Source organism: Myiozetetes cayanensis, unplaced genomic scaffold (genome assembly GCF_022539395.1).
Source record: "Myiozetetes cayanensis isolate MyiCay16 unplaced genomic scaffold, myiCay2020 scf3, whole genome shotgun sequence".
In the NCBI taxonomy this organism is placed as follows: Eukaryota; Metazoa; Chordata; class Aves; order Passeriformes; family Tyrannidae; genus Myiozetetes; species Myiozetetes cayanensis.
In genome coordinates this window covers 21,739,822-21,754,654 of record NW_026087521.1, presented here as the reverse complement: position 1 = coordinate 21,754,654, position 14,833 = coordinate 21,739,822, and the positions used below count along the sequence as shown (strand labels likewise).

General features: G+C 38.4%; 1 protein-coding gene across 1 annotated transcript in view; it reads right to left on the bottom strand.

Moving 5' to 3' along the window:
* WASL (WASP like actin nucleation promoting factor) overlaps positions 1-14,833 on the bottom strand; it is a 50,648-nt gene that overhangs the window by 16,071 nt on the left and 19,744 nt on the right. The window contains exons 2-5 of the mRNA XM_050324378.1: positions 8,008-8,142; positions 6,548-6,634; positions 5,906-6,002; positions 1,033-1,056 (exon numbers count right to left, since the gene is read on the bottom strand). Coding sequence (XP_050180335.1) covers positions 1,033-1,056; positions 5,906-6,002; positions 6,548-6,634; positions 8,008-8,142 — 343 coding nt within the window. The remainder of the gene's footprint in view (positions 1-1,032; positions 1,057-5,905; positions 6,003-6,547; positions 6,635-8,007; positions 8,143-14,833) is intronic.

The window sequence follows — 14,833 nt, the reverse complement described above, 5'->3', positions numbered from 1 at the left end:
CTGTATTAAACTGCCTGGTCTAAACTGATGATTGCTGGAACATTGTCAAAACTTAATATCTATGAAAAAGAAAAAGCAATTTTTTGAGAAGTATGAGGGAGGCTTTATTTGGGAATATAAAAGGTATCAGTAGTTCCCATAATGCAGGATTAGTTTAGCATTACGTATTAGCATGACCTACAGAGATGCTTGAATGACTTGGCTAGTACAAATTTTAAGACTACCACCTCAGGCCTTAAGGGGACCGCAGAAGATCAGCTGACTGTACCCTTGCTCAAGCAGCAAACTCACAGTGATAGGACCTATGATCTGGATCACCAACAGAAATATCACAGGACAAATCACTTTTTAACTTCAGTGTGAATTCAGAAATCAAAGACACTAAACTTCATATTCATGATGTGCTTTTTTCACTTGATTTAAGAAAAGTGAGTAAAAAAATTCTGGATGAAATTGATACATAATTTAAGTCCTTCCATTAATTTAATGAGAGGATCTCCTGAGGAACCTTTATCTTAATACTAGTGAGACATATGCCTGAAAGGCAACTAGATTCAAATAATTTTCCATTCAAAAAAAGTTTAATATTGACAAGTACGTGACATACAACCAAATGACTATGTTACATGGTTAGCCAGATGCACTGAAATTGAAATTTTATGAATGTTCTATGAAATCCATTATCATTACGCCTTCATTTAAGACAAAAAGATTAACTTTGTGTACAGTGATCCTACGCATATATATTGAGACCAAGCAGTAAATGCAAGGTAAGGGCCCTCTATCCTATTTGCAACAAAACATGGTCCTCCAAAAACGTTCTTTACAAATGCCAGCTAAGCCACAAATCTTTCAAGCCACAACTGAATACCAAAGAACAGAAGCAAAGAAATATAGTAACCTGCAAACAAGAGTTTACTGCTTTTCCCAGTACATGACTGTCCTAAACAAGCCTGAAACAAAGTTATACATAAACAGTAAATAACAGCAGTAGGAAAAAATAAAATGCAGTGATTCATGCAAAAAGCTTACCATTTGGTGGGTCTCGTCTTTTTTCTGTTGAAAAAGAAAAAGAGCTATTTAATCATAGGTATCACAGGAAAAATTAATTCTAGACTTTACTTTCTAGTAAAGCTTTCAGTGACCTTAACCTCAAACTTAGGAACCTATTAATATCCTTAGTCTACTCGTGCAGTTGAAAAAAAGCATTACAGAACAATAAAAACACAATCTTAGATAATAAGCACCAATTTCAAGTGTGCAAACTGAGCAGAAGCATAAGATAATAGCTATGGAGCTATTTCAGGCATTCCAACTATGAACTAAAGTGAAATATTCAAGGAGTATCTGTTTTAGTACAACCTATCTAAGTTTTTTGAGGCATTATTCTTTCCAATGTCCACTGAATGAAACTGTTCTTTCATTTTTACTTGAAATATAAATAGCACTTTATAGAGTACTGTTCTCCCACAGAAACTAATATTTAGTTACTTTTTGCTGGATGAAAAGAAAACAGGATAGAGAGGGGCAAGACACTTCATCTGTGTTGTCCAACAGGTATAATAATAGGAATAATATGGAAAAGAACTAGAATCTCCTTGGTACTAATACGATATTCTATTCACAGCACCACACTGTTTCACAGACCATGAATAATCTGCCTTGATGATTTAAAATGCAAACATTTCACACCTCAATATTCTCAGTGTATAATAGTAAATTTCCCCTTAAAGGAGATTTGTCTCACTTACTATTAATTCCTATCATCCCAGTACACATTTACACCATTTTTCTATCTAGACCACACTCTTAAAAATTTTGGATTTAGCAGCACCCATAAAGGCAAGCAGTTTATCATGTCACCACATCAAAAACCACAGTTCTGTAAGGAAGGCTGTAGATCCCTCCCTTTCAGATCTGGAGTACTGATAATTTAACAGGGGCTCCCAAGAATTTTGTTATAAGAATTTGTAACAGGCATTTCACTTTTCAGCAAGGTCCAGAAAAACTGTTAACTTTTATTTTTCATAAACATAATAAAAGGGAGAAGGTGCCTCCACAGATGGTGCTGACCTTGTCCAAGGAACACCTAAAAAATCCAAAAAATTCCTAAGTGTGCAAGGCAAGTCAGCCTCATATGAATCTGCTGATCCTCAGGGAATACAAGAATCTGTCAGAATCATCAAACTTTCATGGGAAGGAGACTAAATCCCATTGAGAATCAGCTTTTGATGAACAAGCCCTCTAAAGACAGTTTATTCTTAGGTCACAGCAGGTTAGTTTCAGACATAAAGATGGAAAAAACCTTTGCAAAGGTGCCTCAGCATAAGGTATCAGGTCTGAGGGGAAGAAAAAGAAGAAAGAAAGCAGAGAGAGAAGAAAAAGGCTTTTTGGTCAAATAGTGTGATTTCTCTTCCTAGAATATTCTGTTTAAGAAACCACATCTTGTACTGTCCCAAAAACAAGTAAAGAACAAACCATCCAAACTCAACCTCTGGACCAGAATTAGCGTTTTATTCAACAATTCAGAGACAGTAAAGGAGAGTGCAGGACTCGTTGCAAGTCATCTGGCACAGGATGGGAAGATGGCAAGAACAGGAGATACTCCTAGGAAACATTAAGTGTCTTGTGTCAAATCATGGGAATCCATTGCAATTTTCATTAGAAGAAATAGTTCAAGAGAAGAAACAGTGGGAAACAAAGCAAGACATTTTATAGACTTCCTGTAATTTTGGCTGGATAGATTAATTTTGGCCTCAGAGAGACCAGATCTCTTCTTATGTGGTTCCCACTGCTGACAAGGAAGTATGAACTCTTGTTCCTGAAGTGCAGATGACCAGACTGTTGAGTGGTGGATTTCTCCGTTTTGAAAAATCAAGATGCCTACTGATTGAAAATAAATCAACATCTGTAGGTACTTATGTCCAAAAACACAGCTCCCTTCAACAAGCATTCCTGGAAATGAGAATAATCTCTACTGAGACTTGAATCCAATTCAAGCTGAGTACTTTAGAGATGCCCTTCTCACCCAGGTGGCAAAAACAAAAGTTGTGACCAAACATGAAAGAAAAAACCCAAACCAAACCAATAAATCCCTGTCCATATTAAGCCTGAAAATGAAGGGACACAGGAGCTAAAGCTTGTGGAGGAAAAAGGCAGCTTCAGAGAAGGTTAACAGACCTCCCACACATGAGCTAGAAGCTGTCCATAAAAATTAATTAAGAACTCCCGTACTTTAGAAAGAACCTTCTGCAGTTAAGAACAAGTGTCTTTTAGGGCTGAGTGCTCAGCATGTGGAGAGGGCTCTTGTGTGTGTACACACATTAACATTTCTTAGGTAAGATAATAAAAAGACAAACTAATGGTATCTATGTGCAAGAATACTCAAAGTGAGACTGTACTACAGTGAAAAGCACTGAGAAGAGAAACACTGTTCAATCTGCTTACTGGGGGAACTGTTTGGGATTGGTTTAATAAGTAAATGGAGAGATTATTTAAGTAAATCTACCACAGAAATTAACTAATGATAATAATTTCTTTCTAACTCAAGGTTAAGAATTTGATTTAAAAACACCCTCAAAACTGAAAAAAACCCACTACCCCCAAAAACCCCAACCCACAGCAGAATTTAGCCAGATAAAAACTAGCATAATATTACAAAGATTAGGACAACAGATCAAGAATTCTTTCTCTGCCTTGTTTCCTCATTCTATTCTCTACTTGATATTTTGTACATTTGCAAGATTTTGTGAATTGTCTATTTGGAGCCAAACTTTCACCTCTCTGGAACTCCAGACACACTTACTCAAGAGTTGTCTGTATACTGGAGTGCATTTCATGCACAGTGAGGAACAGCAGAACACTGTTGCCTCTTCTCTCAGCTGAGACAGTATTTTTGTCTACTAGCCTCAGCACCAAGTCATAGCTCTGTGAGTGAGAACTGCTGTTCCTGCTACCTTCCAACAACATAATCTTTCCATAAGACTCCTGGAAAAGTCTCTTAGCAAGGCCTGAATGGTTTAACAGGCAGCTAAATGATCACATGGAGTACTCACTTGAGCTGAAAGCATCTCAGGTGGCACTGCTACGAAATGAAACATATTTTGGAAGGTATGAGACTAAAAAATCCCATTAAAATAGAAAAGCATCAAAACTACCACACTTGGTGATTGAGAAGTAAGACGCATTAGAATATATACACAATGTATATACACATATTATAAATAATATACAGCTTTTGTATCATTTGTACGGTATATAAATCTATGCATAAATTAATGTTATAAGCATTTATCTATAAACAAATAAAAACATAATCACCAAGAGCAAATCAGTTTTGCTTTGAGCATGTCCAAAGCCTGCTATTTTAAAAGCACAATTAAATAGTCACAAAGACAAATACAGAACTCCATCTGGTGGTTTGACTAAGGAATCTCATAAGTATTTTAAATTCTTGAAGTGTTTTGTTTCAAGGGTTCATTTTTTTGTTTGTTTGTTTTTATTTTGTTTTAAAATAAAGTTGTCTTGAAATTTTAAGTGTTTGAGGAGTGGGAGTTGTTTATGACAGAAGATGGAGTAAACTCATCCTGCAACATGAGCTTGTGCACAGAAACCAAGATATTAGTTCAAAGAGTAACTGAGAAAAATGTATGTGGCCCTATGGAAAAAAAAATCTCTATGTGGAAGGAAAACTGAACAGCAGGTTTGACTGAACCACTATTTTCAAACAAAAGTTGTCGTGGCCAATAATATAAACATGCTTCCTCCCAAATCATATCTGTGCACTGTAGCACTGTGTTTTAGACATATAATGAAACTTCAGGAACAACAGACACAAAATTACCTTTACACCATGAGTATGAGAAATATTATTAATGCCACTTCTAATGATCCCACCTCTCCTCAAGAAATGTTATGAACTTATTCTGAGCATTTAAGCTCCTGGAACAAGTGCTCTGCTCCTGAGTCACCATACCTTAATGAAACCCAAGTGAATACATACAGATCATGCATGTTCCCCAGAACACCTGCAAGGATGGCTCTCCTTTTACAGTACACTGCATAGCTAGTGCAATTGAATTCCAGAATGGACTACAAAAACGCATCCTGTAGCTCAAACACAAGTCCACACTACAGCCTACAGAAAGCCTGCACACATCCATGTATTCCCAGCCTATGTTTTGTATCACCTTATCCTTCATGGACATATGGCTGTCAGACAGGCAAGTTGTTTATGGGCTTCCTGGAAAATGACCAAGACAAGATCTGAAGGAAGCCTGAGCTGCCTTTAAAAGCACTGACCACGTTCCCAAGTCATCCTGCAGCTGGCAAAAAGCATGCTGTGCTTCACTATCCTGAGCTGCTAAGGACAGTATAGGCATATTATGTCTTCCGTTCTTGGCCTGAGCCAAGATCGCTAGTTCTGAATAAAAGACATTTCTCTACTAACTGCTGGATCAATGCCAAAAATTCATTCACATGAACTACTGAACATACCAGATGGTAAAATCTTTGTTACAACCCACTCGGGCTGAATTTAAACAAATCAGCTATAAACAGCCCAGAGCTAAAAGAGGGTTTAGTCGAATGTGAAAACAGCTTAGAGAAAGATTTCTAGTTTTCCCACTGTCATGTTTGTTTTCCCCAGTCTATATTTTCAATCACCACAACCTTGGGGTCCCAGTTTACAAGGAAACTCACAGCACAGAACACCAAGTTAAGTTATTTCAGCAAAATACTAATTTTCGCACAATAGAAAAAGCAGTACGGTTTAATAGCATAATCACTTTAAAATATAAATGTGGTAGTACTGCCTCCAGTAGCTTTCAGACATAGCAGTAGCTTTCTGCCTCCCCCCAAAACCAACATAAACAAGCCTAAATTTAAGATTAATTTGAATATTTACCAGATTTTCTCTGCCGTCGTCCAAGTAAATCTGTTACTGTTTTGCGGAATAGTTTAGCTTCTTCTTCATTAGCAAAATTAAGACCAACTTGACAAGTCTGAAAAACATTAACATTCCCCCACCCATGACTAAGAAAATGTTTCAAAGGCTTTCTTAATATGTTGTCTTACACCTTCTAAAGGTGTAACCAGAAAATATCATCACTGCAAATTTGGAAGCAAGTCTTAGTGAAACATTCCATCTTAGGAACATCTGTCTATTACTCAAGTTTCTAGAGATCATGGCTAACTGATTTAAGCAAAATTTTGTAGCTTGAAATCAAAGGAGGGGAGAGGAAAATCTGTTTTAAGAACATGCGATACTTCACAAACATCAGCTGCAAGTCAAAATGTAACTTCATTAAAGAAAATTGTAAATAAAGAACCACATTTTATGCTTCTGTACTATGAATTAAATTTTCTAGTTGAGATACCAAAAAAATTCCTTTTATAAATAAGTTTAAATAGTTTCAAGGAGCACAGGTAATATTGTACTTTTATAAATAATTTACAGAATGAATTCATAATCTCAGTTACATTAAAAGAAGGTACTGTTTAAACCAAAGGCATTTTAAAATAGGTATTCAAAGACATTGAGACTCACATCTCCAGCAAAGGTATGAAAATATCCTCTAGGACTATTATATACAAAGTTATTGTACAGCTCCTGCTCCCACAATAATTTCCCATCCTGAAAAGAAGAAGAAAAAAACAAAGACTGAAAACTTCAGATGAAATTGCACAGTTTAACTTCTTTCACAATACAACCTATTATGAATTGGATGAAGCATAGTGTTAATCATCCTCCTTGCTATTAACCCAAAGAATGTGCTCAATCAAAATCAAACTACAACAGAATTTGTGGAAGAGCTTTGAAAACCTATTCCATTGGGTCACTGCATTCTGTTGAAATTCCTGGATGTTTTCAAAAACATCCTTCAACAATCCTGCAATAGGGATACTGGGAGCAGTAACAGCGACCAGTCATAGGAAGCTCATTTGGTTAGAGAATGGTGCTAATAATACTAAGGTCAAGGTTTTGACTCCCATATGGGCCATTCACTTAAGAGTTGTGCATCCCTCCCAACTCACATTATTCTGTGAACACAGTGAGGAAACAGCAGCAGCAATTAAGGAGGCTTTCTTATCTCAGCCTTGACTTGAAAACAGTTAACATAAAAATCTCACCTTTTTAAGGAAGTTTCATGTATTTAAATGACATTACAGTTCAGCATCCAAGGAAGAGGCCTCTCACTAAGTCTTAACAGTCAAGTGACCAAATCACAAAGTCAAATGCAAGTACCAAATGGCAATCTGGAACAAATCTGAGAGACTTCAAGCACTGAAGGCTGACAGATAATGAGCTGTTCCTGGCTGTAGAGATAATGGAAATCTTTCCAAAGTCTCAGCACAGTCACTAGGACTTAGGTTTCTCAGCACCATTTTTACAATGAAAACACTTTTTGGACACTTCATCTCTCAGTTCCCACTGTCTTGCATGAAATATTATAATGGGACAATGATCTTCAGTATGAGTGTATATATCATGAAGGAGGGAACCAAAAAAAAAGAAAAAGCCACCAAAAAACCCCCCAAAAGTCAAAACATGCAACTTGTTTGTACTGCAGTTTTCACATGCCCCAACACACTGATCAAAAAGATTGTTTCCACCCATACAGAAGACAGCATATTTTTTGTTAAATCATTTAAAGCAGTGACACCTGCTAGAATTGTGACAGCTATCCTTTAGTGACACTATATGAACTTTCACTTATTTGACTAATCAGATCTGTAGAGGACAGTTTCTGAGAGATATAAGAAAAATGAGTCTGATATTTATTTCATCCATAAAAGATGACAACTAGGAAATTGTTTGAATTTCAAATATCTGAGCATTGTACTTCCCTATTAATAAGCACTGTAATTGCACTGCTTAAAGCACAACTATTTACTTGAGAATTTCTATGAGTTTGTAGCTACGACAACCTACACTCATTGAATTCAAAATGGAGACTGAATACAACCAAGCTTAAGGAGTCTGGGGGAAAAAAAAAGGATGCTTACCTTAATGTCAAATATTCTGATAAAATACGACCTCTGCGGATTGTCCTTTACAAGGCAAGCTACGCCACAGCACTTCTTTGACCACATGGCATTGCGATCTGCTGCATATATTTGAACAACTGCTGAAGACATCGTCTAGAAAAAAAAGGTAGCTATTAGTTTTAAGGTAAAAATCATAAATTCTACAATTGATCCTTTACCAAAACATCTCTTAATTTTCTTCCTTGTTCTAGGCAGCAACTTTGCTGATTTCCCATGGGATAAGACTGTAAAGTTCAAATGACTCCTATGCTTTAGATTTTCACTTCTATACAAGAACCCAATTGAACTTTTTGTTCTTGTTTATGAAAGCAGCAAAGAGATTTTGCCTTTAAGAAGCAAATCAGTAACTATGGTGGTCACACAGAGAAGTGCATGGAAATGTCTTTCTGTTCAGTACTTCAAACTGGATAGAAACACAATACTCAAGCTGGAACTGTGAATGACACAGTGCCTGGAGACACTCACAGGTACTGAAATGTAACTGCCTACATTGCTTAATTGTTCAAATGGTCTCTGGCACAATTTTAACCTATGTGTAGTGGGTTTCTATGGCTGGGTTTTGGTAGCAGGGGGGCTACAGGGGAGGCTTCTGTTAGAAGCTGCTAGAAGCTTCCCCTGTCCCGTGGAGCCAATGCCAGTTGGCTCCAGGACAGACTTCCTTATGCCTCTGTCATAACATATTTAAGAACAGAAGATTGTTGCACAGAAGAGATTCCAGCCAGGGGAGAACAGAGTAAGAACATGGGAATAACAACATAGACACCAAGGTCAGTGCACAAGGAGGGGCAGGAGGTGCTCCAGGTGCCAGAGCTGAGGCCCTGCAGCCCGTGGTGCAGACCTTGGCGGGGTAGCTGTGCCTTTGCAGCCCATGGAGGAGCCCATGCTGGAGCAGGTGGATGTATGAAGGAGACTGTGACCCCGTGGGAGGCCCAGGATGGAGTGAGGTCCTGCCAGAGACCCAGGGCCCATGGAGAGAGAAGCTCACGATGGAGCAGGTTTTTCCTGGGTAAGACTCACAGCCCTGTGGGGAACCCATGTCGGTACAGCTCATTCAAGAAGGATGGCCCCTTTGGAGAAGTGACCCATGGGATAGCAATTTGGGAAGAACTGCTGCCCGAGGGATGGACTCACACCAGAGAGGTCCATCAGGGACTGTCTCCCATGGGAGAAACCCCACAGGAGCAAGGGAAGGACTCCTCTCGTGAGTAGCAACAGAAACAACAACTGACTCCAATTCCCCATCCCCCTCCGCTGCTGGGGGGAAGGAGGGAGAACATGGAAGGAAGGAGGGGTGGGGGAAAGGTGTTTTTAAGGTGTTTTATTTCTCCCTCTTTGGCCCTTATCCTGTTAGTAATAAATATAAGTACTATCCTCACTTTGAGTCTGTTTTGCCTGTGAAGGTAATCAGTAAGTGATCTCTCCCAGCTCTTATCTCTACTCATGAATCCTTAGCTGTTTGGTTTTTTTTTTTCTCTCTCCTCTGTCCAGTTGCAGAGGGAGGGTGATAGAGTGGCTTTAGTGGGTACCTGGTATCTGGCCAGGGTCAATCCACTACACTATGCCAACTAGCAAACTCCTAAAATTCTTGGGTACAGTTTGAGAATTCACAGGAGTTAGGCTCATTCCCAGATGGCAACTTGAAATTGTCCTGTTTTCAAACTGAGAGATTTTAATAAGAGATAAAGATTATTCCACACCAGATTGCTTCAATCACTGGGAATATTCCTCAGCATATTTTCTAGTACATATGTGTCCTACCTTAAGAGTCCTATGAGAGAAGGAAAAGCAAAGTCCTTGAAGAATATTTATTTAGCAGCCAAGTCATATGGACAAAGCTTAGATGCTCTGTAATGGGACAGGCCAGAGGCTATCTAGCCTAGGATCTACTCTCCAGCAGCACAAGACGCCTAGGTAGGAATAAAAGAGTACACCATTACAACTATGGAAGCATATCCCTAGCAAATGCCAGGTTGGAGCTCAAAGCTCCCTGAGCTAGCATGTGTTTTACATCCTTTGTGAATTTGTCTAATCACTCTTCAAACTCATGAGACTTCCGAGCATCACAACACTGGACAGGATCATATTTCACAGTTCACTTATGCACTGTATGAATAGTCAGCCACTTTTATCTAGATGTTTGCCACCTGCTAATTCCAGCTGACTGTCCCTTCGTATTCTTGCACTAGGAGATGGTGTTAATGGCTTCATAGTTCCTTCTCCATGCTGCGTATGCTTTTACAGATGTTTGTCACACACCTTTGCCCTGTTAAGTTCTCTACTGTTTAGGAAGTGACACTAGTTTTAAGTCAATCTTGTAGCAAGAAAAACAAAATCTACACTTTAATTACCCTTGTCACTCTTACATGGATCTTAACTAGTCCTAATCTTCCTTTCACTGGGGATGAGACTTATCCTATACGAATGCAGTTCGTTAGCCTTTTGAACACAGGGTCACAATAACAGTCTTCTGTTTTGTTCTCTATTTATTTCCCTGTCAGTCAAAGAGTTTTATTTCTTTTCACTATGAAATATTAAACAGATGTTTTCATAGATCTGCTATAGTTCCATGGTCCTTCTGGATGAATCATACCTAATTTGAGTAATGGTCTCCATATTAGGTTTTCCGCACCTGCTCAACGAGGATTACTTTACCTTCATGAATTTGACTGCTTGCCAAAACAGTAGATATCTAGAATGCAGGCATGTCTTGTTGCATTATAAGATTATCTACTAAATATCATTATCACCATGGTCACACTTTTCAACTGGTTTAAAAAACCAAAAAAAATAATCTAAGCTTCATTGGATTCTTTTACTTTAACAGAACTGGAAGGTTTTTTGATAAGAGTCAAAGTAATGGAGGCAGACTGTAGCTATGCCTTGGGGAAGCTATATAAGCTTTACTGAAGAACCGTGATGTTAACTTTTACAAGTCAAGATATAATTTTGTTCCTCTTTGCAGCCACCTCTTCAGAAGTTGCCAGACTGACTACTAATCTTTCTGGTAGCCTACAGAAAAAGTTAAACCATGTTTGTCTGACAAAAAGAGCGCTTTGTAGTTGTAGAGCACTTGAGGAGGCAACTAAGGGTGGAGTAAAATTTCTTTCCCTATAACCTACAGAGTAATATGAGCAATTTAATTATAACTGCACTTGTCAGATGAGTAAAAAGGGACTTGGGAATTAGCCATGCTACCACAACAAAACAGTTACACTTGCAATTTAATGTCAGCTAAGAGATACCATTTTCCCCTCTATGTTGCAACAGGGAATTACTTAACTTTGGGCACAGCTGGCAAGATTTTGTTCAAAACTTCTGCTTCTCTAACACCTTTTTTTCCCCTCATTTTTCCAATATCATCTTGATTGTTAAACCAGTAATGTTGTAGACACAAGACAACACAAAGGAGCAAAGATGGGCCATTCTACAGTTCACATTCAATCACAGCAACTATCTCGCCACCTGTGCAAGAAACCTTCTCAACTCTCCAAAACAAATCCAGCTCCTCTAACCTCCACCCAACAGGACTACCCACATAAATGGGTAGTGTTGGCAGGAATCATGTAACTTAAATATAAGGCACAGGAGACAGTGATCTGTGTTGAGACAGGGCTGCCTATGCCTTGCTTCCTATCATATCTAACAGCAAAAGCACCAACTGGATTATCTGGGTAAACCAGTAACTGTGGTAACTCAATGACGGCTGTGTATAAAATCCTGGGCCAACACCTACCCCATGAGTAGAAAGAATATTAAACAAAAAGAGTGTGTCCTCATTCTGCATAATCATAATACTTGTTTAATGTACACTTGGTTACCATATGAGCTAAGCTTGATTTAGAGACAATTTCACTGAATCTAAAGTAGGTGTTGTTTTGAGGTCTTCTCTGTTTAGAGTTCAATCACATTTTAACTTACTCATTAGCATTCTACAAATTCCTAGTGTTGACAAACTGCAATGAGGCTTTCACATGTTAGAACATATAATTCATAAATTCTGCTGTTACGTGACTCATGTTTTTCTAATAAAAGGTCAATACAGAAAAAAATACAAGGTGTATTTTTGTCAGGAGGGTAGGACAATAAAATCCAACTCCTTTTACTTCATCCACTGTTCATTTTCATTATGTAGAGCAGTGGTGCCATGCCTTCTGCTATTCAGCTTCTGGAAGACAGGTGGCAAAAATATTTAATCATTCACACCCTTTGGAAATTTACAGACCTATCAGCAAAATTTAAAACTTGAGAAAATATATGAACCATAAACTTCATCTACTGCTATTCATTATGAATCCTAGCCACACAAATTCAATTAAAAAAATCAATTTCATTGCACAATTGCAGCATCTGAGAACATTTACACAAATATCATAATTTGAGTATTCCACTGCATTTTCTGAGTGAGCATTTGCTGTCAGCTCAGTTTCTCATAGCATTCTTGAAGAGAATATTGCATTTAAAAGTATGGGTTCTTCAAAACTACATGTAAATACTTCTTCAGAGTAGGTCACACCACATTCAATATACTGAGTGCATTTTTTCTGAGATAATTTGTTACTTAATACATAAAGTTATTACTGTATTTTCAGGAGGAGGATTTTGAAGTTGTCACTACTGCTTTCTAGTTTAGTGAGGACCTTGTCCTTTTTATATAGCTGTATATTTGGAAAAGGTGCACAGGGGAAACAAATAAGGTAGCCCACCAAAAATGGATGGGCTATGGAGATGAAAACCAAACCCCCTTCAGTTCCCTTTACTTTTTCCACAGCCAGCCTCCAGCTGCAGGACATGCCATTGATTCCAGGGACTTGTCACATCCCTCAAGCTGATGAGCTACGAAGCAGTAAGTCTGGTGCTGTCAGCTGTACACTGGCTGTTTCACCGGCAGAGCTGGTCTTACCCTTCAACACACATACTGCAGGAAATGTGGTATCAGCAAAAGGTTAATGAAAACACCTTCTGCCTGCAAAATGTAGCCACAACTAGTCATCACACATTTGCAGAATGTGATCACAGCAGCCACGGACAGTTTCCAACTGGGCAGCGGATAGCTGTGTACTTTGATCAGCTTCTGGTGTGAACATTTGCTGCAGTGGCCTCTCAATAACTTGGTGTAACTCAGTGTTTCTCAAAAAAACAGTGAAGCAAGCCAACACAGAGAGTAGCACAAGAAAGAGTCATCATAATAGATAACTTACAGCTGATAGACATTAAAACATAGTGGGCCAAAAGTCACAACAAAGAGTGGCAACAAGATTAAGACTGTAAGATGATGTTCACCCACCTCAGTATACACCAGAATAGAAAGAAAGATTCATTGGGATTTTTTTTGTAGTACAGCTGACAACAAGCTTGTGGTGCAAAAATCAAAGAATTATAAAATTACTTTGGTTGGATGTGACCTCTGCATGTCTTCCAGGCCAACCTCCTACTCACAGCAAGGGTAATTAAAAGTTGCTCAAGGTCCTGTCCAGTTAAGTTTAAAGGCTGCAAATTCACCTCTAGGGAATCTGCTCTAGTGTTTAATCACTCCCATTTTAAAGGCTTGTAAAAATGCAACTCTGTTTCATGTATTCCTCTAATGGTTCAGTATTGCTATGTGTTAGGTGTTGACAGTACTACTGATGACACACTAGCAGTAAATTTCAATCCTTTTCCGATTTTAAGAGTCATGAGGTTTTTCCCCATACAGGTGCAGAACCCTACATACATACTTAAGTTAATTGCACATGACAGTCTTGCTTTTTTTAAGTTATCCTTCCCAGCTCCTGGAATTGTCTAACAAAGAAATCTGGGGAAAAAAGACGACTTCACCCGGTCATGTAAGAATGCAAGTAGAATCAGTTAACTGTTTCTAACAAGTTACTCTGTTCTAAACAGAGTAACGTCTTGGGGAAAAAAACCCATACAATACCTGTATCTTCTTCACAAAGTCAGTCTGAGGACTTTGGGCCTGAAAGTCGTAGTGAACACAACAGTTACTTTAATGCTTTTTTTTTTTTCCTCGGGGGGGTGCAGCTATGGTGAATAGTTGTGGGCAATCCAAACCCCGTAAGAATAGAAATCAATACTTCTAATTGTCTTTTCTACAAAGCAGGTATCTGGAAACATTGTCCTAATCAATACAAGAGCTGGTGAGAAGGTACCCACAGCAGGTCTTTTTAACACATGCTGTGATAGAAATCCTTCTTATGGTTAAGCCAATACGTTGAAGCCTGACCAGGTGATGCTGGGTGCTCCTGGGTCACACTTTCTTTCTTCGGTACAAGACTGGGAAGAGAGCCCACAGTCTGCTTCTAGGGTGACTGTTCAAGAATAAGGGGTTGATGCTATTCATTGACATCAAAACAGTGGTAATAGTTTTCCTCAGAGAGCAGGGTTCAGAACACAGGCATTCTGACATCAAGTACCACTTCACTATGGAAAAATGCTTAGTGAGGTCTAACTCTAATCTTGACCACAAGGACAGGAAGCTTCAGTACCAAGGCAATCTCTAATAGCATAGCATTATCTGAGTCATGGAAGAAGATATGGAAACTCATTAAGATTCATGAATGAGAAAGACAAGAAGCAGAAGTGAGAATGAGCTCTATAGAAAACAGAGCCTACTTCACAGAAAATCAGGCAATCAGATAGAAATCAATGGCTGACACTTCTTTCTCTGATTACAAATATTCTGAAGAAAACAAAAAAGACCAAAATGTAGCACTGACCAATCAAGCAGAGACATTACTTGAAATCTTGTTTTTCTCAAAAAAGGCTTATGTTTAAGCAATTACACTTT